This window comes from Branchiostoma belcheri, unplaced genomic scaffold (genome assembly GCF_001625305.1).
Source record: "Branchiostoma belcheri isolate BF01 breed outbred unplaced genomic scaffold, Haploidv18h27 scaffold10, whole genome shotgun sequence".
NCBI lineage: Eukaryota > Metazoa > Chordata > Leptocardii > Amphioxiformes > Branchiostomatidae > Branchiostoma > Branchiostoma belcheri.
The window spans coordinates 209,455-233,565 of record NW_017802380.1 but is presented as its reverse complement, the minus strand read 5'-3'; the positions used below and the strand labels follow the sequence as shown (position 1 = coordinate 233,565).

At 40.1% G+C, this 24,111-nt stretch overlaps 2 protein-coding genes across 2 annotated transcripts in view; one reads left to right on the top strand and one right to left on the bottom strand.

Annotated features, from left to right (window-relative positions):
• LOC109472359 (glutamate receptor-interacting protein 1-like) overlaps positions 1-13,723 on the bottom strand; it is a 95,742-nt gene extending 82,019 nt beyond the window's left edge. The window contains exon 1 of the mRNA XM_019772066.1: positions 13,494-13,723. Coding sequence (XP_019627625.1) covers positions 13,494-13,536 — 43 coding nt within the window. The 5' untranslated portion in view covers positions 13,537-13,723. The remainder of the gene's footprint in view (positions 1-13,493) is intronic.
• Positions 13,724-15,132: 1,409 nt separating this feature from the next.
• LOC109472346 lies at positions 15,133-22,708 on the top strand. Its single transcript, XM_019772063.1, has 13 exons — positions 15,133-15,367; positions 16,137-16,243; positions 16,711-16,849; positions 17,567-17,673; positions 17,968-18,024; positions 18,421-18,588; positions 19,077-19,207; positions 19,680-19,762; positions 19,936-19,995; positions 20,156-20,240; positions 20,730-20,788; positions 21,399-21,509; positions 21,953-22,708. The coding sequence occupies exons 1-13, from the start codon at positions 15,194-15,196 to the stop codon at positions 22,175-22,177; spliced, it is 1,506 nt and encodes a 501-aa protein (XP_019627622.1). The 5' UTR covers positions 15,133-15,193; the 3' UTR covers positions 22,178-22,708.
• Positions 22,709-24,111: the final 1,403 nt, after the last annotated feature.

Below are 24,111 nucleotides of genomic sequence, written 5' to 3'. Positions count from 1 at the left end.
TTCTATTTGTCATAAAGACAAATTAACAAAACAGCAGTAGTCACCCTGTTCTGATTCTTTCCTTTATAACATCTTCTCTTATTATATTTTGCGGCGCTGTCGTGACACTTTCAACACAGTAAGAATTTCTTGAACGTTTTTTTCCAGTAACAGTCCAAACTCAAATAACTGGGGGGGGGGCTAACACGGGTGACGACGCATCTGTATAATCTGCGGCAAACCGTTTCAGGGTGTTCTGTACCATAAAAATAGTACAGAGATTCTTTTGTTCTTTAGACCAAATTGATTATTAAAGAGATTGAAGAATACGCATGTTAATTTCTCTAGAACGATGTACCTCTGACGAAGACATGAGATCTCCGACCTCTAGTTTTTGGCGTGTTTTTAGGCTTTTTTATCAGGGTTTCTCTTTTGCAATGGAATTTTTTGGGGTGAAAAAAATTGGGGGGGTGAAAAAAATAACCCCAAACCCAAACCTCTGCTTGGGGGGGGGTCTTCAGGGTCTTTGGGAGCTTTTATGTGCTATTTTCTGATTGCATATAGACAACATAGCCGGCCTGGTTGAACTACCCCCGTTTTAGAACTGGGCTAATCAGAAAACAACCGAAGACCACCAAACCCCCAGTTCTATAAGCTTGCTACAAAGGCTACTAAACCCAGTCTTCTCCCTCGGGATATTTGGATCAGTGATGGCGTAGGACACCACTGCGCATGTGAACTTGATTTCCAATTCCAAATGTCCTTGTGAACCAAAATCAAACCTTGGGAAAATTCCACCTCAAGAGAGTCATCCATACATCTCCCACCATCCTACCAAGACTTAGTATGTGAAGATTGAATCCATTTCATAGCCCCTCCCCCAATTAAGGGACATGGTATTTTTCAATGTCATAGCTGCCATTTATTCGTAGTCAAACTCATGTACATGTATTAAAGCTACCGGTAATAATGATAGCGGGTGACCTCAGATTGAGGACAAAGCTAATAATATTGTATTAATATATCAGTCAGTTGTAATGTGTACCGTCTGACATCTGCCGTCATATGTATCATTTTCAGTTCTACATGTACACTTCTATACATGTATGCCCAGAAATTCTGTTTGAACAGTGATTGAACATCTGAACTTCATAAGATTACTAAATGTCATAAAAAGAGAGGAGTAACTCCCAGCCCTTTTAGAAAAGACTACCTACATACAGGGCTCGTGACTGCGACTGATTTGGTCGCATATGCGCCCAAAATTTTGACGGTGCGACTACATTTGAAATCACGGTCGCACGGTGCGCCAATAAAAATTTTAGCCTATTCATTCCATTGTCGGCACAATCTTGTGAATTGACGATGAATTGTCGATCTCGCCATGACGCCGCAAAGAAAACGTTGTCATTGGTAGAAAATCTGACACCCCACTGGCGTTTCACAGCAAAATTTTCATGTGAACAACTCCGAATGTCTTTGTTTACATCGTGAAAGCTCACCGATACTCCCGCCGGCCGCCCGCACCCGACCGCATGGTCGCGGCATGACGCTAGTTTTCGGCAGCTCGGCGGAAAAATAATCCATCCCCAGAAGAAATGTTACGCATGAAAATAACAACTACAACTTGCTTTCCTCGTTATATGACTTTTTGAGGCCGTAAAATGTTTAAAACCGTTGAAATTTGCTCGAAAAACGGCTCGAAAATCTACGGCGAGACTGACAAAATGGCCGACGGTGTTTCACAATAACAGTGGTCAAAGGTCAAGATAGCATCCAAATGTACAAGATACATGTACTAAGTATATATTACAAGGTGCTAAAACGAAACTTTAAACGCATGAAAAAATTTTTTTCTCGGCTACAACTGAAATAAAAATTCACTTATATTTTTATAAGGTTAATTTTCAAACATTACTGAGAAATTTTCCGAATTTATTGGTTTCTTGTGTTAGTGCGGTTGGATGCTGTGATTGTGAAGTCCCTAATACATTGGGAGAATCAGATGAGATTTTTTGAGTGGAGTTTATAGACATGATCACATTTTTATTTGTTCAGCTGTGTCAATATGTGATTTGTTTGGGAAATAGGATTTGGTTTAGGTTTTAATATATCAATGTCAGGTACACCTTTGGGAATAATTGCTCCAAGTTCCAGGTAGTACATGTACATTTTGTATCATGTATTTTTCACTTGTTGAACTTGTGGAAGCACCGTTGGCCCCCGGTTAGGGGTCATCCGGGGAACCTATGCCCAATTTTTTCAAAATTAAGGATGCTGATAGAATTTTTTAAAGGAAATATGATCTAGCTTAGTTTTTAATATATTAACACCTTTGCAATACAATATTTTTTGTTGGTGCGCCTAGATTTTAGCCTGTGCTCCTAACTTTTTATGGTTAGGAGCACAGTGCTCCTAGGTCAAAAAGTTAATTTGGAGCCCTGTACATAGAATATTTGTAAATACAAACTAAAACATAGCCTCATTGACTACTAGTACTTTAATCAAGACCAATTTACTGAAACAGAAAAAGGGCAGGAAATTCCTAAATAAAAAAATACAAACGAAAAATCAGATAGAGACAACTGAAGATGAAATGGTAAGCAAGACAGAACAACTCTAATAGTACAAAACCAATTTCTTTTTATGGCACATGGGCTCCGTGGCATTCCAGAAATATGGGGTCAGCCTGTGACACGTGGCTGCTGTTGAACGAACGCATCGATCAAACAAACAACCGACGAGACACCCACACGGTACGGCGACTGACATTTCTCCTTCAGAACACCTCAAGGTTAAACACGACAAATGGAATCCAGACGGCCGACATTGCGCAACTACAGTAACTCAACGTCAGAGGTTTACTTTGTAGTAAAGTCATGTGGACATTTTTCCAGACACTATAAGTATAATGACATTAGGTGTTTGCAGTCATGTGACGTGTGAGAAGTTCAAAACGAAGTTGATGTTTCATACATGTACCAGGCTAGAAGTTGCCCTGCTACAGCTAGTATTTCAAATCAAGAACATGCAGTTAACATTGACCCACTGGAAGTTGAATAAGTAATCTATACTTGACTGTCGCTTAAGACCTTGTCTGGCCATGAACCCTTAATAAGATTAGTGCAATCATTGACTTAGAGAGGCAAATGGCATACTTTTTTAACCTTAAACTTGTATATTTCTATTCTCAATGACATTATAGAGCGATCCAGCACTGTGTTTTGTTTCTTACTCCAATCATGACTAAGATAGGCAAATGGCATAATTTTCTAACCTTAACTTCGCTTAAACTTGTCTTATGAATACTTGTTTCATTGCCATCCTGGTCACAGATTCCTCCCTGTCTCTCTCTATTGAATTACCATCTTCCTTAGTTGTACAACATTTAAAAACTCCCCCAGTCATTCTTTTCATACAAATTACTGCCTTAAGTACATCCCTAAGCTTCAGAAATGGGATGGCCTTAATTTCATTTTCAATCACCCTGCCCCACAGCATGCTGATTCTAATCTATAGAGGTCACCATAACGAACATAATGAAGCCCTAATGTCCTCATTCTTCAGATAAAGCCTTTGGAAGTTTACTCCCATTGGGGATGAATGTTGGGGGCTAATATCAAAAGTAAACAGTAAGCAGTGGGCTCATTGTAAACGGAGACCAAACCATACGTCAGAGGTGACACCAAAGGGCCTGTCCCAGAAAGCTTTTCCTGACACAAGTACATGTGGTACATCAACTTGTTCAATCAGATTTCCAGATCACATACAGTGCAGGGCTCGAAATACTGGGTGCATGTGCACCTTAGCGCACCCAAAGTTGGAGTATAGTATAGTATACTTATAGTATACAGGATATTCTTGGCATCTAAGGGTCAGAAAAATGATAAAATCTTTGTTGTAGTACTTGTGTAAGATTTTGAAGTTAGCTCCCGTTTCAGATTCAAGCTTAGAAGAGGAGCAGTAAGATTGATAATTAGGTTTTGTTTTATTTATATGGTGCACCCAAAAATTGTTTTGTGCACCTAATTTTTAAGGTTGGGTGCACCAGTGCACCTATTCCCAAAAACGAATTTCGAGCCCTGGAGTGGAATTGGTAAAGAGCATCCTGACAAATTCCTGCTTTGTAAGCTAAGCCGGAAGTTTGTTCGAAATCAGCCGAGATCATCGCAGATAGAAGGGGCTGCACAAAAACGTGTCCCTTCCTGTCGTGTGGCTTTACAGAGAAAAGCACAGGTCAGACGCAGGCAAAGTACTTTTCAAGGTGACTTGTGAATGAGACGTATGGTTTCCAGGGTTCTAGCTAGGATGTAATTTTAGCGTAGTGGTACTGGCCGCCTGTCGATATGAGCCCTCCTTCCGTGGTGCGGAGCTTTTAAAAATTTGAGCTAAAAAAGGGGCCATTTGAGGGATACCCAAAGGGAAAAAATGTTATTTCTAAGGTAATGTACAATGTATCCTTGATTGGTAATTTTCCCCATTTGATCTGGCGTTCTTGAACAAAGAAATACAGTCACAATGCTCCTATTACATGCTGTATGTGTAGGGGGGGAAATTTAGTGTAGGGGGTCAAAATTATAGCGTAGGGGGGAAAATTTAGCGAAGGGGGTCAAAATTTTAGCGTAGGGGGGTTGTGCTAGCTAGAACCCTGGTTTCATACTAGATGCATGGAACCAGGCCAAAAGCGAGTACCAGTCCAGCTGTGTAGAATTGCACTGGAAAAACCTCATCAGTTACGACCAAACAAATGTCAGCTTCTAGTTCAAGTTCAGATCTGGACCAGAACGAGCCCTTGACCCTCACATAGACCCGAACAAGGCAGACTGGATAGTGTATACAGACCTGCCTCTGATACCAAATGGGGCGTGCCTGTAATGTAATCATGGAGACCTGCATGCAAAAAACATTTCAACTCACTGAATCAGATTCTCAAAACAAAGAAATCTGTTCAGAAGTGATACGGATTTTGAAAGTTCAGACTTAAATTATAATGGGAACTTGTGTAATTTCTAGTGAGTACCTCTGAAGAATTAGTAGGCTTTAAAATTAATGTCAAACAACAATTAGTCTAACAAATGATAACATTCTTACATGCAAATTCATGCCAGAAGTATGATTGCAAAAGTAATAGTGTACATTAACTAGAGGTCTACTATAAAGGTTCCAAGTTCACTACTAGTATTGTAGTGTGGAACGTACAGTTGGAATTCTTCTTTGAAGGCAGCGACTACTGAAATGTACCAACAGTTTTGTACACTTCCGTCCACCCTTGATCCTTCCTATATCACTGTCTATAAACCATGGCCTATAAAATAACACCTGGACTCAATTGCTACTAAAGAGGGTCTGCATGAGGGGATCCGGCAATTCTTGGAGGTTCAGATAAATTGCCTTATTCTTGCTAAAGCTTTTGGGATTGTCTTTCATATTCATGGGGTGTGTGGCAAAATTATTGACACACAACGGTTATACATCATGTATTACATGTATATAAAATACAATGTAGCTTGTTACACCCCATGAAAAGGTACTAGAATGCAGGCCCTCACCAAAGGAGCCTGAAATCATTCCCTTTTTACAATGCCTGTACTCTAATCCCTCCCTCACTCCCACCTTTTACTCCTGATTGCCCACTGCCAGCCATTCCCCCCTGATTACCATCACCACACCCCCTTACAGGATGGGACTATCACATGCAGATTTCAATTTCACACATTAACTTCAATGTCACGCATGACTACCCTCTTTCTCTTTGATAGTCCTTTGACACAAAGGGCCATTACCCTATTATTTCCCCATCAGGCACTAACAAGTTTATTCACAGTTTACGGCTAACCCGCTACGATTAGATTTTAATTCATCTGAAAACGATACGTCCGCTGTCTTCAAAAAAGAAGTCGAACCCAGTAGATTTTGGAGTTGTGGTAGTTTTTATTTCTTGACCCTAGTTATGTATTACTTTCTTGTAAGTTGTAAAAGTACTTAAAATAATGTTCCTTTTGTATTTGCAATTAGCCCTCAGAAATAAGCTTGCAAAAAAAAATTATTAATTTTCAGTGCCAGGAAAATTTCAGACTGAAGTGAAAAAGTATGAAGCACACCCAGTCTAAACAGAATCAAAGTTGCAAAGTAATTTGCAATGGAACCAGCTTAGCACATTCCAGAGCCTGTAAGCATGATATAGGATCTGCTAGGGGTTCAAGCAAGCAAGAGACCAGGTAGGAACATGTAGGAACGTAGTGAGGTTAGGGTTGGAAAGTAAAGGTAACTAGCATCTACATCTCTAGGCTCAGTGTCTTTTCAAGACTGGATTTGGTTATTTTCTGCAAGAATTGTCTATTTGGATTCCTGACCACCACAGGAAGTGCAGCCACATGCTGCTGTTATTCCACATAATTGGAACCAAGTGTCTGTCAGACAGACTTGAAAAGTGGAATGCCTGTTATTCTAAATCCATTTGTCATTCAACAGGGGCTCTGAGGCTGTCTGTTCTGTACTGTCAACACAAGGTGACAAGTCTGGAGCTTTGTCTGCTCAGCTGGAGGAGATGCAATAGTTGGGGAGAATCAAGGTCATATAGAACAGGCCAAGGCCAAATTTAGACTTGTGATGGTATACCACTGCATGGACGACTGCAAGCCCTTTTCCGTAGAGCGTAATGGGCCGTTTTAATTCTACGTAGAGCGTAGATGAACCACAGGTCAACACAAGGTGACAAGTCTGGAGCTTTGTCTGCTCAGCTGGAGGAGATGCAATAGTTGTTGGGGGAGAATCAAGGTCATATAGAACAGGCCAAGGCCAAAATTAGACTGGTGATGGTATACCACTACATGAGGCTTCGGCAAAGATGAGGGCCTGAGTGATTATGAATTACACAAAATTTTCACCGCCGATCACGAATTACGTTAATTTCCCTATATTACCTTATATCATGGAGTACTTTACAGCCGTATTCGTCCTTGGGAATTCTTGACGCAAACCTACCCCGCGAAAAGGAATCAGGATTAAAGTTCGCAATCGGGCCACATTAAAATTACCTTTACTCAACAATTATTTGCCTCTCAGAATGCGGGAAATAGCATTTAAGAGGGTTAAAAACTTTAAAATTTCCCGGCGTTGGGACGGCCGAAACACTGCTCTGAGCAATAACACTGTATACCTACATGTTTTTAGATCATCTTGAAAGGTGGGAGGAAAATTAACTGGAACTGCTTCTAATTTCCTGGAGTTACCTGGGTTACAGGTCTGGGGGAGAGGACCTTTTATCTCCCTTAGAATCTTAGAGGGCCTGCATGCCCTTTTCCCTGGAGCGTAATAGGCCGTTTTAATTCTACGTAGAGCGTAGATGGACCGCTCTAATTCAACGTAAAGCGTAATTGGCGCATTTTGCGTAGAGCGTATTCACCATTTTAATCCAACATAATGCGTTGTAGCCACTTGGAATTCATTATAATCGAGAGGGTTCTGAATTCAGCGTAGAGCGTTGTCGGGATCCCCCCATGCAGGCCCTCATCTAAGGGTCTTTTTCAAGTGAAAATTTCTCCTAGAGTGCTGCTGCTGCGACATACAACTAGAAAGATTACTACATGTTTAATTTCCATCAAGAGATCTGAAGAACTGTTACCAAGAACAAGGGTTGTAATGAAAGCCTGACCCAAATAACCATTCTTATTACTGTAAAGTCATTTAATTTTGCAGTGAAATATTTGCAGTATGAGGGAAAGGAGGCTTTCACAACATTTCAAATTCAATGTTGTAGTACGGTAGTCATATAAGAGAGGCATAGTTGTGGTGTGATGAACTCACATTGGGGAGGTTACCAGCCTCCGTAGCAGGCTTATAGAACTGGGCGTTTGGTGGTCTTCGGCTGTTTTCTGATTAGCCGAGTTCTAAGCATGGAAAAACGGGGGTAATTTAACCAGGCCGGCTATGTTGTCCTATACAGAAAATAGCACATAAAAGCTCCCAAAGACCATGATTTTGGCATGCTATGGAGGCTACGGGCTAGGAGGTTACTATGAAAATTGCAAAAATGAAACCACAGCAAAAGTTTCACAAATTACAGTAAGCAGGTGACAATCTTCCAATATGCAGAGATACAGGACAGGTCAGGAGGTCGCACTAGTGCCATGATGAAATGGGCCAGGACCTAAGAGGGTGGAAAATTGGCGATGGTTTATTTCTGTTTCCTATCAGCGGACATTATTGTACAACATCCCTTGAGTATTCACTGTATTGATTCTCTGGGTACATGTTTCCTTGACCCTACGATTCTGTAGTCTCCGCCAGACTTCTTTTGCGGCTGAATACATTGTAGAAATCGGCCTAAAAAGGGTATTAATTGGCAAGAGAAGGCAGCCGGCCAGAGAAGAAAATGGAGCTTCTCTGGCTGGCTACCTTCTCTTGCCAATTAATACCCTTTTTAGGCCAGTTTCTATGATTTATTCAGCCCGCAAAAGAAGTCTGGTGGAGACTAACAAATTTGCAGATTGAGCAACACTTCTGTTTTGTAATTCCGTGGATCTGCTTGCTTACTGTTGTGGAGGAAGGGTGACCACAGCTGTAAGGTTAGGGGTGAACATAACATCTATAGATCAAGATGACAGAAGTTACGAGACACTCCAAAATTAAAAGGCAATAAGTTTGACCAGTCATACATGTACAGTAGCAGCCTACGCATACAATTTATACACTGATAAGGAAATAGTATTTTGTTTGCTTTTCTATGTACTACCACATGTATTTCATAAATCTTTTTTATGTACCCACGTAAAGTCAGGTATCTTAGTTTTCTTCTTCAGGTCTTCAAGATACAAACCTTATTTGCCAGGAAAAGTTATCAAGAAGATGACAAAGGTTAAATACTGCGAGCAACTACTATTAACATCTTTCACCCCTTTTCTGTTTTGAAACATACTTTTGGGTGCAATGTCAAGATATTTGTTACTTTTGCTTCAAAGGTTAACCCTTGCACAGCAGCATGACATTTGTTTGTTGCCATTTGGACAAGGAAAAATAAACCGGTGTCCCAGAAAATTTACGAAGACAGCAATGGCAAACACCTCTACATGCTTTACAATGTTGGCAAAATCAAACTACTTAGGAGAATCGAGCATCTCATGAATCAAAGTCAGTGCTTCTTATTTATGAATTCTCCTTACTGCTGGCCCTGGCAAGGAGTCCAGCTAACCTGGAATTTTGACAGCTTCCAGCTGTGCAACTCAACAACTGACAATCTCACACTTGTACCACTTTTCAGACCCTCTCAATCAAACTCTCACTGTTTACTACAGACTTTGTGCAATACCGAAAGCATATTAGGCTTTTCCAACTATACTCAGGACTCAGTAAACCTTGTGAAATGTGCAGGTGTTTCTGCTTAACTCGAATGATCAGAAAAACAGGCCCTTGATTACTGCCATACTTGTGCACTATGAAAATACAGCAACCTTCCCTCAGAATTTTACAGGCATCTTTTACTGTGTCTTCCCTAACAATTTGGCTCTCAAGAAAACCACATAATTGTGACTGCTAAGCCAGAGACAAGCCTAGCATAACCAGTATGTTTAACTATCTATAGTTTCTCTGCAGCTGGGAATCCACTCTTTCAGTAGGTATAAAGCCAGTTCTGCTTGACTTCCAGTTTAATCAAACAGCACGACCCTGACAGGCACAGCAGTATCCAAGTTACCCTAAACCCTATTAGCAAGCCCCATGGCTTCCCGAAATGGGCAATCTGCAAAATACCTCTTGGAGGTAAAGCGCAGAGTGTGTGACCTGGGTCGGGATTGACAAGGTGCATAATTACAACTTCAAGGGCAAGAAAATACCAAGGAGGTATAAAAATGTTTTTGGAAATGTGTAAGGCTGAAGAAATGCCATAAAATTGTCCTAGGCACATGTAGAGTAGAATAGAGTAGAGTAGAGTAGAGTAGAGTAGAGTAGAGTAGAACGTCCAAGGTTATAGATACATGATACGTACTACTTCCATATGGGGTAACCAACTATGCACAGTGCACTGGTTGGCAACCAGTGGATTCTGGTATGAAGCAAATAGTTTTACCTTGCAAATCTAATTATAATACCTGTGTAACACATTTCTCCTCCTTACATCTATTTTCAACCAAGTTTAGTCCCCAAAAGGACAAGGGAAGACTTTATCCTAGCTGTACATTGCACTAGACTAGATAAAGTCTTACCAGATTACATTGCACTAGATTATCGTAGGCTGGAACTCGCTGCCACCAAGCACAGTTGGGACATCATCACTAGAAAGCTTTAAACATCTCCCGTAACTAAATGTGCAAGGATTGAGTATATAACAAGTCGTTCTGTGTGATATAGCTAGCTGCCGCCACGCCACATGTCTGTGAAGCTGGTGTGTTATGCCGAAGGGTGGTTATGCAGATACAGATACAGATACACTAGCTAGTATATCTGCACTAGTTAGTGGAGGCAGGATGTACAAATGTAGGACACTGGGAGGGCCTGTGGTGCCTCCCTGCATACTTGTGTACATCGACTGTCAACAATTAGTAGAGCTGAGCAAAGAAATAACACACCAGCTGAGGGTACCCTCCAGATGCACCCTCATGTGAAGCACTGCATGTCAACAAATACATGCCTACTGTGAACTAACAGAAAAATACGCAGCCCAAACTCACAAAAATACACGGGGTAAACCTTTGAACAACACTGACTAACCTGACAGTGATCTATCACTCAATTTATCTGTAGATAAGTTTGTGTAACACTAGATAACATTACAGTAATGACATATTACATTTCTCCTGCATTCTTGTAAGCTGCAATGCATTACAGGTCTGTTTGGGTTTGGGTAGGCTTAAATAAGATGATGCAGATGTTTACCTACTGGCCAATTCCAAAGTTTATTTACTCCCCACCCAACAAGTTAGTAGCAATACAAAGAGCAATGATGTAGAATAATACTTTTACATGATGTATACAGTATAATCTCCAGGCAGATAATGGGATAGATGATTAAAACATTTTCTGCGTATCCTTTTTGAGCTAGTAGCCTGCATTGATGAAGGTGAGACATCCAGGTAATGAGATACACAACAAAAACCTTACTCAAGCAACTGGATAGACTACCGCTCAACGTGCAACTAAGACATACCAGCTAGTATCCCTTTTGGGGTATAGTTGTAGTTGTGTGGCAGCCTGAAAAGATTAGAATTTTCCATCATAACATGTACAACTCCTGCAATTAAATGTGCAAAGATTGAGTGTAACAAGTCGTTCGGTGTGATGTAGCCAGCTGCCACCGCACCGAGTGCCTGTGAAGCTGGTGTGTTATGCTGAATGGCGGTTATACAGGGCGACTATACTGATACAGATACAACTGCTGGGAGGGAGCATTTTATAGTTTTATCTGTGCTCTTATGGTTTGCTATGGCCAATACCAAGGACACCATATACGACACTATATGATGTCCTTGGCCAAATCTACCATCTAGTCAGAACCAGTTGACCCTACATGAACATGATACATGGACATACGTGACAATATTTCCTGGACTGACCCCTGGGTTGGTGGCTTAGCAAAACACAGGGTTAAGTTTCAGCAGATGTTTCTCCCTCCAGAGGGCCAGAGGATGTCAACTTCAAGGGATAACAGATCTTCGGCCGTGTCAGTTCTGACTTGGTTTCTCAGATACACACTAAACTCCTGCCTAAACAAACTTCTACAGCAATACACAGGGGGTGGAGCTGCACACTCGAGTATCATCAACATGGATAGCAGGGACCACCCGATAGCCATTTCATTTATTTCAAAGCCTTTTAGCCCTGCAGGGCTAATCTTCCAAGGCTCAAACATTAAAATTACATGATCACATACAAGGAAAATACAGTGAATACATTTAAGAAGACATACATACATCAACAATGAACCAGAACACACAAATCGATATTAACTGAAATTTAACAATTTAAAAACTAGAGGTTGAGGCTCATGTGACGCTGTTTGCGATAGCTTTTTTGGACCTGAGTAGGTCATGTAGGTTACTTAGTGTCTTTACTCTAAAGGCTTTTAGTTAGAAATAACATACCCAAGTTTCTTATGCCATAATAGTGAGGTTCAAGTGCTACCAATTTGTCTGGAACTTTTAGCCTTGCGGTTAGTGTGTTGGGTTTGGTCGCGGGTTCGAAACACAGGAGCCAAGAGACTGTACTACTTGCCTCTTTCATGTTTCACACACAGTATATATATAAACCATTTTCCAATTTAAAGTTTTCGACTTGAGAATCTATACGGCCTAAATTAAAATGGATTTAATTTCATGGTTGGAGGTAAAAAGACGTTTGCACCATGCTTTCAATTTGTAGTTGAAACGATTCCTTCAGTACAGTTGTAATACAATTCATGGTGTCATGAATTTTCATGGTACATGGTTTTCGAGGTGAATACAGTGTACATTTGTACCACCGCAAAAGCTTCTGCATTTAAAGTATAATTATAAGGAGTCCCCTTAGCCTCTAGTATCTGTACCTGTATCAGTATAGCTGGTATAACCGCCCTTTGGCATAACACACCAGCTTCGCATGCACGCGGCGCGGCAGCAGCTAGCTATATCACACAGAACGACTTGTTACACTCAATCTTTGCACATTTAATTGCAGGAGCTTTAGTAGATTTGCTTGTTGTAAAATAGGACACTTTGAGTCTTTGTGGGTCATGCAATGATCATGATTATCTATCAGACACTATAATTAAGACGCCCAACATCACCAGAGGGATCATAAATAATTTGTAAACTTGAACTTGGGGTTATTTTTGCTGACCGATTGAACTTCTGCATACCTCGTAGTACAATAACCTAGCAGCGATGGATATGAGCATAATTTTAGGGGACTGAAAACTTCAACACTACAGATGTGGAATCAATTAGACTTCTTGATAAGAGTAAATTAAAAGCTAGATCCGCTCCAAGGTCGATCTAAATCTTCGTTGATTTCACAAACGTTCAGTTTTCGAGAGCTTGGCGTGGCCATGTTGGTGGTTAGTGACCTGTGTCTGCGCCACAAATACGCCACATTTCCAACATTCAGAACCGTGTAACACCCTAGCAAACAACAGCGCAAGGTCAACACACAGGCTCGAAATAGGCCCCCTTCTTCTCCAAAAGATCCACACACAAACTGTGAAGCAGGCAAGAGAAGAAACGCGCCGGAAAGTTTCGGCGACTCCGCCACCAGAAGTTACCCAGAAGTTACCAATTTAGAAACTTGAGTGCGTGCCGACTGAATGCTCGCAAAGTCTGTTGCTCGGTCTAAAATAAAAGCTAGCAGTAGCTCGAGACGGTTTTTATCCGGCCACACACACACACACAACCCACGCCGGACATCCGTATTTGTATTTTCCCGAGAATCGCGCCCTTTGCACGCACAACTGGCCATCGCACTCTTTATCTACCCCGCGGCTACAGCCGAAAACTACAACGTGTAAACAAAACTTGGGGATTCCCTCCAACCTCACTTCTAACACTCACCGCTCTCGATAGCTTTGAGGCAGGCGGGCTTCCATGCAGGCATATCTTGGCCGCTGACTTGTTGGAGAGTGTCTCTGCACCGTTTTTACCGACACCCTGGCCTGGTCTCTCTCTCTCTCTCTCGGTCGGGAAGGGAAACCCTTATGGTAAATGTCCTTTGAGACTGATGGCTATCAGTTCGTGCAAGACCGCCTCGGGGCAAAGCAAAGCAGCTGGAACAGATAGAAACACCGCGGCAAAACGTACGAAATAGACGGAAAAATAATCATTTCTAACACAACACTTGCTCAAATGTACACCATATCGACGTATAACCAAATGATATAAAAGAATGAGATGTTACACTTATTTTAAAAGTTTCTGGATCAATCAAATGTTATTTCACAGCTATTTTATACGTTTAGATGCCTTGTAAATTTGGACGAATCTACTGTGCCAAAGGGAACACGTGTGAACTTATTTTTTTATATTATCAAATAAAGGCAGCAACATAAGATGAAAGGAAATTTAAGAGTGTACAGTATTTTTTATAATCTAAAACAATGACTTCTTAATATTTGTTCAACACAAAAGTCCAGCTACGTGGTTATCTAGAAAAAATTATTCCCATTTACTGAATGGACTAGCCTTTGTTTTCCAATGGCCAGTACAGACAAGACGTGGCTTCGATGATCGGTGAACACACGTAGGTAATTTTGCACTTTACATCATTCTGACGAAATTTTGCATGCTCAAAATTAGCTGCAAGGTAGCTTAGTTATCCAAAATCATGCCGTGCAGTTAGGAACGATGTGTAAAACGTGGAGAACGGCTATACTAGTAATACTTTGCAAGGCCAAGGGGGCGGTCCAAGAACTATCATGTCATCTTGTATACCATCTTGGGGATCCATGTTGTGTAGTTGTCAACGATGTCTTTGATAGAAAAACAACTGTTTGAAACTAACTCTGGTCTGTGACGTTATAGGATAAAGTCTACACAAAATTCTTAACACGGTGGGGTTACCATTTTATGGATAACACTAATAGTAATATAAAGTCAGTTCAAGGTCTGTGTATAATGGAATGTCCTTGGTCAGTTAACGTTATATTGATTGTGTAGTTACAATGCCTAAGGCAGCTGACCTTAAAATTATAGAGCCACAACCTTTATAGATGCTTAAAGACAGCCTTGAGGTCTATCAGCATGATTGATACAGCACCCTTATAGTACAACAGGGCGTATAACCTTACATTGGTGTTTATAACTCTGACAACTAAAGAAGGTGCAAAGGTATTCGATTTAAGCGTTGCCCGGATTTGAACCCAGGACCTTTGGATCCAGAGACAGAAGTCAAAGTTTATTTAAAACACAACGGTTGTAACAGATAACATTACAAATGTACAGCAAACCATGTAGACAACCAACTAATCTACACTTATCTACACTTATGACAAGGGCATTACATATAACATTATATATAATGTCCTTGTATGATTGCCACTCACTTGACCACTGCACACTATTTGTAGGAAAATTGTCAGACTCAGAAATATGTAAGTTGTAACTGTCTGCTCACTAATAATCAAAGCTTAAAAGTACATTTAAGAGTATATCATGTCAATATATTGAACTGACATATTATTCCTTTTGGCTGCAGGAGGCCTCAGGAGGTGCTGTAAGATGAGGCTATCTGAAAGGACGCCCAGACACCCTTAACTATGCCTGGAGCCAGACTAAACAAGAAGCTTCTTCTCTGCGGATTCTTTGTGGCAACTTTTTCAGTGTTTGGCTGGTTGAGACTCTTATTCTTGATAAACTCTTATGAGTTCAGACCCAGAAGACATGCTCCAGATGCCACAAGATTGTTCAGTACAGCAGTACCAAACCATGCGGTATGATGCACGTTTTTATTTTCAGGGAACACATTGTAGATACATTTCCCTGTAATCCAATCACGCATATGTGTAGATATGTAGATATTGTACATTTGGGAATGCATTTGTAGCAGAGACACCTGTGCTGCAGTGCAATGTGAACCAGTCAGAATTGCCCAGAGGAAGGTGACAGACAGTCACCGAAATGTCAGCTGAATCTGTATCTGTATCTGTATAGCCGGTATAACCGCCTTTCGGCGTAACACACCAGCTTCGCAGGCACGCGGCGCGGCGGCAGCTGGCTATATAACACCGATCGACTTGTTACACCTAACCCTTGAACTTCTAGCTCTAGACATTGTTTAAAGCTATCTATTGACAGTGCCCCTACTGTACTTGGTGACAGTGAGTTCCACTCTGCGATAGTTCTAGGAAAGACTTAATAAAGAATAAAAGACTTGGTTGTGTAAAAAGAGTCTCTTTACTCAGTGTCTTACCAACCTGATGTAACTATTCACAGATTTATTTTCAGAAGCTTAAGGATTTGCAAGAAAAGTACAAAATTTGGACTGACATCTATTTAGCAGTTTTTGTAGACATGTAACTTCATATCACCTATAGACCTTGTTTCAAATTAAGGTTCAGGTAAAATTTGCAGGTTATTTTCAGTGTTACCTGCACCAGTGCAGGTCTTCTGAAAATGTATTACAGTACAATGTACCTGTAAAACTGTTATATCATGAAAAAGGATAATGATCTTTTGCTCAATAAACTTTCACCTCTCCAGGACTGGTATAGACAACACTGTTTCGGGAACACGAAAGAAAATTTCACCATAGGTAAACTGGAAGACCTGATGGAAGGATGGCATTCAGCACAACATCCAGGCTGCAAGTAAGGTTATCATTTGTATTTCATTAATATTTACTGACAGTCAATTGCAAATAGCATTAACATGTAATAGAAAAATCTCCACAGTTGTGTCTCATCTGATCCACACTTCAACTAAATAAGTGCTTTTATTATAGGCTGATAGCTTGTTGTGTAGTGTTCATAATGATACCTTTCAGTTGGTTGTAGATGTGAAAAACATGTTCAAGAGAACAAAAGGTGCTCAAGAAGCTTAAAGGATACATGTATAAGAAAATGATATGTCAGACTAGAGTCTTTGTTTATGTTAACTGCCAAGTGACAAGTGTGTGTAGCTGGTGTGTTACGCCGAAGGGCGGTTATACCGGCTATACCGATACAGATACAAGTGATTTTTATTTGATAGGAAAATAGTAATACATGTGTATGACCAGGAATGCTATGAATATCTTCGGTAATCTAATGAATTATTTTCCTTAATTATTTTCTAGAGAGCTACACCGAATATTTGATGACATCTACCAGGTGACGAGGAAGTCCGGCCAGGTGGTGATCCCGGACACCTTCCAAACCAAAGTCCTGAAGTGGCTGGGAAATAACTACGACTTACTGAAGGATGTTAAACTACAGGTAGTTACATATATCAAGATAATCTTGATAAGCTATGCTTGTTACCGGTATATCATCAGTCCAAAAAGGACTTACTGATATAGAAATTTTACTCATTCACTTGTTGTAGTCAACAGTTGTTTAGATCCAAACAGCATCAGTGGTGATTTTTCACCAAAGTCCTGAAGTGGCTGGGTAATAACTATGACTTACTGAAGGATGCTAAACTACAGGTATCAAGATAAACTTGATAAGTTATCAATGGTTTATTTGCATTAACAACAACATTGTCCCAAAGGCTGAAATAATATTGGGACATCACTTCAAGTTAAGATAAGATTGTTAAACAAGTTAAGATTGTTATGTAACGGGCGGTCGTAGGTTCAATTCTACGAACTCACGATTGACTTAGAACAATCGTATCTAACGGACAGGACTGGCTGTTTTTCGTTCGAACAGCCAATCCCATTCCAATGCCTTTAAAATAAGGTTAGTTAAGCTCAAGTCACTAATCAGTGCAGATGTGTGTTTCTGTGTCTTCCTCCTCTTCTCTTTAATTAAGAATTATACTGTCAGTCCAAAAATGACTTACTGATATAGAAACTTTTACTCATTCACTGGTCGTAGTGAACAGTGGTTTTAGATCAAAACAAAGTAATTTTTTGTTCCAAAGAAGCTAACTTTATTGATTTATTAGATACAGACAAGTTATATGTTATCATCTCTTTTCTTCCACAGTTTGTGACCACTGTGTTCAACCTGATCACACACGAGAGTTCTGTCTTCAACCCCATCCGCTCCAAAAGACCTGGAGTTGCAACAGGAGACAGGGATGTAGCAAGCTAGTATGTAGCAATCCTGGATATACAAATACATTGTTAACTTGCAGTTCATGAATCTCGGAATTGAGCATAAATGTTTTCATGAATTACGTACTGTGTTTCTAAATAATATAAAAAGTACCAAGATACAACAGTATGTGCAATGACATCTCAATCTTTCACAGTAAAGAGAGTGACTCCGCAAATTAAGCCGGTAATTTCGCAGTGGATGTACATGTAATTATTCTAAGGAGTTACTTGAAAACTCTATTCTGTTTTGGATAAAAACTGCTCTAATTTCTCCTTATGTTCTTACAGTGTAGATGAGTTGGCCAAAGAAACAGAGAATGACTGCGACTTCTGTGCATACCAATTGTAAGTAAACATTGTCTTTGTAGATTGTCTGTTATATCATCAGTTCAGCAAAATAGTCACTTGTATATACTTGTGCTTTCATTTCAATGGAATACCAGTAGATCTGTATCTGTATAGCCGGTATAACCGCCCTTCGGCGTAACACACCAGCTTTGCAGGCACGCGGCGTGGCGGCAGCTGGCTACATTACACCGATCAACTTGTTACGCCTAACCCTTGAACATCTAACTCTAGACATTCTTTAAAGCTATCTAATGACAATGCCCCTATATACTGGGAAGTTTGAGTTGGAGTTGGTTGAGTCAGTGGCTATGTTCATTATCAAAACACCTTCCACGTACCAGCTTGCAGACTGGACCTATCCTAAGTTAACAGCTGTTATGTTTTCCATTGCAGTAAAACAGCAGAAGACACATTCGGCAGGATAGAGTCCACACACTCTGCCACGGCTGCAAACACTTTCAAGTATGACAGCTTCCACGCCCTCATCCTCCTGAAGACCCACCATCCCACGGCCTTCTCTGAAGAACAGTTCATGGATTTCACAAGCACAGCCATGAAATGGTATGTAGGGTTCTACAGAGATGTGTTATAAGCACGGAGAATGTGTTCCTTTCATTGTGTTATAATATAAGGCATTAATCTCCAAACAGAACTTAACGTCATGTCAGCAGTCGCAAAGAACCTCATGCCGTAAGTCTGACGTAAAAGGGAAAATTGTGACCTTAATTTTCTTGCTGCCCAATTTTTCTGACGTACAAGCTAATGATGTGAGAAAAACTTAGCTACCAGAAAACTTGATCTATGATGATGATTTATCATCCTAACATCTGCTTGGAGATTGAGAAATGTGTCCACAACAACTTGAATTGCCATAAGTATATATATCATGAGTATTATCACATATCTGTATGTGTATATTGTCATTGCATTATAGTTGTCTTGTGTACTTACTAGTAAGACGAGTGACTCATCGACAGTGCATAATATAAGCCAAACAAAACAATGTCATATTCACACATTAAACTGTGATATTCCCCTTATTATTTCAGGTTTATGAAGTGTTACGACACAGACAAGCAGTACCGCTATCCCCACCTGATGTGGGACAGTCTGCCTAAAGCCAGCGCCAGCCAGGTCCATCCACACGCACAGGCTAGTCTCAGTGCTGCCAGGCATTACGGTGGGTCACTTTACACTTACGAGTAGTCTCTACCAGACTCTGATGTATTGATGGCAAACTGGTATAAAAAGGCCAAGTAGAATACATTTTGTATGTCAGACTCATTTTAGCCAGCCATAAAATTAAAGGTTGCAAATTGAAAGTTTTATGGTTGGCTAACTCCTCTGAGTCAGAGGCTAACTCCTCTGAGTCTGAGTCAGAGGAGTTAGCCAATCATAGAACTTTCAATTTGCAAACTTTAATTTTATGGCTGGCTAAAAGATTGACACTTCAATTGACAAATTTCAAATTGACAAATTGTGTGTTTTGTTGTCTTTTAAATCATTCTTTAATACCATACATCATATTCAATTTGTGAAACCAAGGGTCACTCACATCGAATTTTGATCACATAATGGTCACTCAGTAATCACTGTCTACAGATAGTGGAGAGAGGGTCTTAATGGTTTCTTGTCTCTCGTACCCCCTCCAGGTCTGATGGAGCACCTCCACCTGTCAGCAGAGCACTATGCAGATCAACACGACGGTGACAACTACTTTTCACACCTTCTGCAGGTAAAACAATGCTTCTTATCAAATTGTACGTGATAATAATTTTTTAAGAATCTGATCTTGAGCATTTTGGTTGAAAACGTCCCCATGTATCAGAGAGGTCTTCCATGTATCAAAGAGGAAAGGAAGTGCAATAGTTTTCACTCTCTTATATGTATCTTTATTTGTGTCCACAGATCCACAATGCACTTGGTTTGACCACATTCCTCGGAAATGCCTCTGCCATGGCCTACCTGGTATGCTAAATTTAAACTACTTAATTTGTAAGCTCTATAGTGTGGAAAAATCAGTCTTAACTTTTACCCCACATTTTACTCTTGTGAGATGGTCCTTAATTCTTTATTTTGGATTACGAAAAAAATTTCATCCATGCTTAATACAATTTTATCCTTGTAGACACCTAAGAAAGACCATGAAGTCTTCATCATGAGCAGAACTTCAGGAGAGGACTTCTTCAGACTTATATACTACACCATTCGAAGTAAGTGTGCTTTTTTCCCTGGCCATGGGCAAGACACCTTGCAAGATGTTTTAAGTTAAAACTTTCAATCCAACACAAAAAGTTCTTTCACCTAGAGCTTTTGACCAGTCACTCTGGTCTTCCTCAGTAGACTGACCCAGTGAAGCTTGTCACGTGGCTTCTTTGAAGTGTGACGTCAACACCGGGTCAAAGGTATCTGGTAGACAATGTCAGCCCCCGTCACGGTTGAGTGAAGGGTGAGCCTCCTTTACCCCTCTCAGGAAATAGTCTTGTTCAGTGTCCAAAATCCTTAGTGTCAAGTGACTCTATGTGGATGTGTTGTGACACTTCTGAACTGACTTGCCTTGCGAGATGTTGTAATGATAGCAATGTAGTTCTTGCTGTAATCATTTTTTTTAGAAGGCAAGGCTGTAAGGCTCTCACATTTAAGATATGTAAAGTGTGACCAGGTTTCATGATAACTAATATTCACTATTTTTGTTTTTCCAGCTTTTATAGATGATTTAAAACTTCCAGCCTTCAGCATGGCCATGTTTTTACCAAGACTGGTAAGAAAATGAATATTTCACTATTTATATACATTGTAATGTAATATAGGTATTTTGTAGGTTAAAACGGACCTATGTTAATACCCCTTCAAACAGGAAGGTGCTTGAAAGATGCCAGTACTCGAATGTCCAAAGTCTTTTAAAGCAATTTTATGAACATTTTATATTTGAACTTAATTAAGATTTTAACTTAAGTTGAATTAACCTGAATCGCCAAACCAGTATCCTAGTCACAACAGCTTTCAAAATGACACAATGTCTTCTTGGAGACCTGAATGTGATCTGCTGGTAAGATGAATAAAATCAACTAGGAAGGTAACATTTGCACAGCAAATGCATAATGTTTACCTTCACATATGGTCTGCTCTGTTAATTCTTACTCAAACACACTCATATACATGGTGACAGGAGTCCAAATCCCTCCTGCTATAAAATTGCAACATGATGTAACCCAACACTAGTTACCATGGTGACAGATGTCTGGTTCAGGTCATTGGTCAACCTTATTTGTTTGCAATGGAAGAAGAAGAAACAGAGCAAAAACAAAATGTTTTCTTTCTGCAAATGTAAACATAATGAAAGCGATATTATGTCTTGTGGACTTCTTCAGGAGCCGTTCAGTGCGCCCACATCAGAGGACATCCCAGCAGTAGCCAGGATCATCACACGCGGCCCGCCGGACAACCCCAGAAACGACATCAGTTCCATGGAACTATTTGGAGTAAGTACTGTACCCATTACTTTCTTATGGTTGGTGTAGCTGGCATACAAAATGGTACAGACAAAATCTACCCATATAGGGTTTTCATGTGACATCATTTTGTATTGTGTATTGGTGAAATAATATGATAGTATGCCTATATGCTACTGCTGCAATCCAGTTGCAGGTACATTGTACATTGTACATGTTGTACCTGCATTTATGGTTGCCAGGGAATTCTAATTATAATGGAAAGTTTAATTATACTTATAATTACTATTACATCAATGAAAAGCTTCAATGGTCACAGTAGACACCTTGGGACAAAGGGAAAAATATTGTAAGGTCTAAGGCACCTGACCACAAGCTTAAGGTGGTCACAGTTCAGTACAGGATGAAAGAAAGATCTTCTTGTACTCATCTATACAGAAGTCATGTGAAATCACAACCTTCTTGACTTCCAGGCATCCAATGTGAACGTCGACCCTTTTGCAGTGATCGGACACATCAAAAACACCATACATAGAAATAAGAAGGGAGTACAGCCATCCCCACATGTGAAGGAGGATGCTCTGATTGATCAGAAGAAAGAGGAGGCACCACATGTACAGGCCACTCAGGAGAAGTCAGAGGTGAACAACCAAAACAGCAAAGATTCAGACAATCAAGTACAAGGTGGAGCATTATGACCATCCGGGAGAAAATTTTTAATGTTTTGATGTTGTCATCAAGTTGTATATTTCTTATATTGCTCTGCAATAAGTCCACTTGTCTTCCAAAATACAAGGAAGAAAATCATGATAAGTTGTAACTCAAAAGGTGGCAAAGACAAATCAAATATAGGGAAGGAAGCTGTACACTTTTCATAGTGTCCAAACCTATTTTAGCTTTATTTGAGTCTCTTTTGGTCTCTTTGCAGAGGACAAAAAGAGGCTTGGCGGTTATTGTACAGTGCACAGTGTGGTTTGAGATATGAAGGGAAACATGCAAGTTTTCAAATGGTGGTCTATCAATGTCTTTGTCTTTGTGTGAAAAATCCCAACGAGAAGATAAATTGTGACAAAATTGATAAGCTCAGTAAGCACATCCTAAGTTCCTAAGTATGTTAAACTTGAGATTTAGATCACGTGAGATTGAAAGTCCTTAAATTATGTAAAATGCAGTCATACATAATGTACATAGGGGAGAGATATTGCTGAAAATAAACTTTTATTCATACCGATACTCTGGTCTACTATTATATTTCAGGAGTGTGATAACTGTTTCGAAACAATGTTTTTATAACTTAACAATCTCTGTGTATCATAAGTTTATCCAGACATTCTAGTCTTCCGTAGAGGGCTTTCATCCAGCATCCATTATGGATAAGGATGTCGTGAGAGCAATCCTGAATTTGGTACAAGGGTAGTACATGTAGGTCAGACACATATACATTATTCAGTAAGAGTTGTAGTTAGCCTGGGTGACATCCTCTGTAGTTACCACCTGCTCCCTACCTAGACAGCCAGTGACAATAGGGAGCCGGCAGTAACTACAGAGGATGGCACCCAGGCTAAGTTGTACTTGAAGTATATATTAATATTCTTTTACTAGAGAATTCTTTCAGCAGTGACAAGTTTTTGAAGGCTAAGAATACTAACCTCCAAATTTTTGATGACTATCAGTCCATTTTGTTCACGGAGTGGCCTAGTCTCATGACAGCAGGAGACTAGGCCACTCAAGATGGACTGATAATCATCGAAAATTTGGACGATAGTATACTCAAAAACTTGTCACTGCTGAAAGAATTCTCTAGTAACTGTATCTATATGTGACAAGTAACACTGGTCACCTCAATTTTGGAATGTCACTTTCCGAATTTCGAGACAGCTATGTTGAAACCCCTGATTTTCAACTTTGTTATTCCTGGATGTACAGTGATCTTTTGCATACCATTGGAAAGATCATGCCATCTTCAGTACCAGGTTGCTTTTTTATGGTCATAATGTAAAAATTTATCAAGATATTTGACTTTAAAAATTGCAAGCCTTGCGGTCTCGAATACACACCGCCAGGCCCAACAGCTTAGCCTGGCAGTCCTAAACTTTAGCCCGCGGCCTGAGTTAGCCAGCCCGCATCCAGACCGCATCCAATTAGCCTCATCAACCCCCCATGAAAACCACTGAATTAATGAGAATTCACATTTTCACACCTGTGTAATTAACAAGTAGGTGGTAATTCATGAGCAGTCTGGGCTCAATGGTTAGGCCGCGGTCTTGAACATTAGCCCTCGGGGCTGAACATGAACTGATGTCAGGCCTCAGAGTCTTATGATGCCTTCAATCAAACAGGAACAAAAAATATGTTTCCAGGTTGATGAGAGTTCACAGTTTGTCACTTCACAATAGTGCTGTGTGTATTCTTGAAGTTTTTATAGAAACTTTACTAACATAAATTCATGATGTTGTACCAAATATATTGTGTTTTCATGATTTTTTTATTAACATTTGATACTTGATACTTGAAAGACATCATTGGTGATGAGTTGTGGAGATCTAGCATGGTAGGAATGGAATGTGATTTACTCCACTGTCCTCCAGTGTGCTCTAATAGCAATTAGCCACCGCTCAAGTTTGGTATTCAG

What these genes read in the sequence shown, in the direction of transcription:
- LOC109472346 (XM_019772063.1), top strand. Translation starts at nt 15,194, where the DNA reads ATGCCTGGAGCCAGACTAAACAAGAAGCTTCTTCTCTGCGGATTCTTT. An exon ending in GACAGGGATGTAGCAAGCTA is followed by an intron (nt 17,674 to 17,967) that starts GTATGTAGCAAT and finishes ATGTTCTTACAG; the next exon opens with TGTAGATGAGTTGGCCAAAG. An exon ending in ACTTTTCACACCTTCTGCAG is followed by an intron (nt 19,763 to 19,935) that starts GTAAAACAATGC and finishes TTGTGTCCACAG; the next exon opens with ATCCACAATGCACTTGGTTT.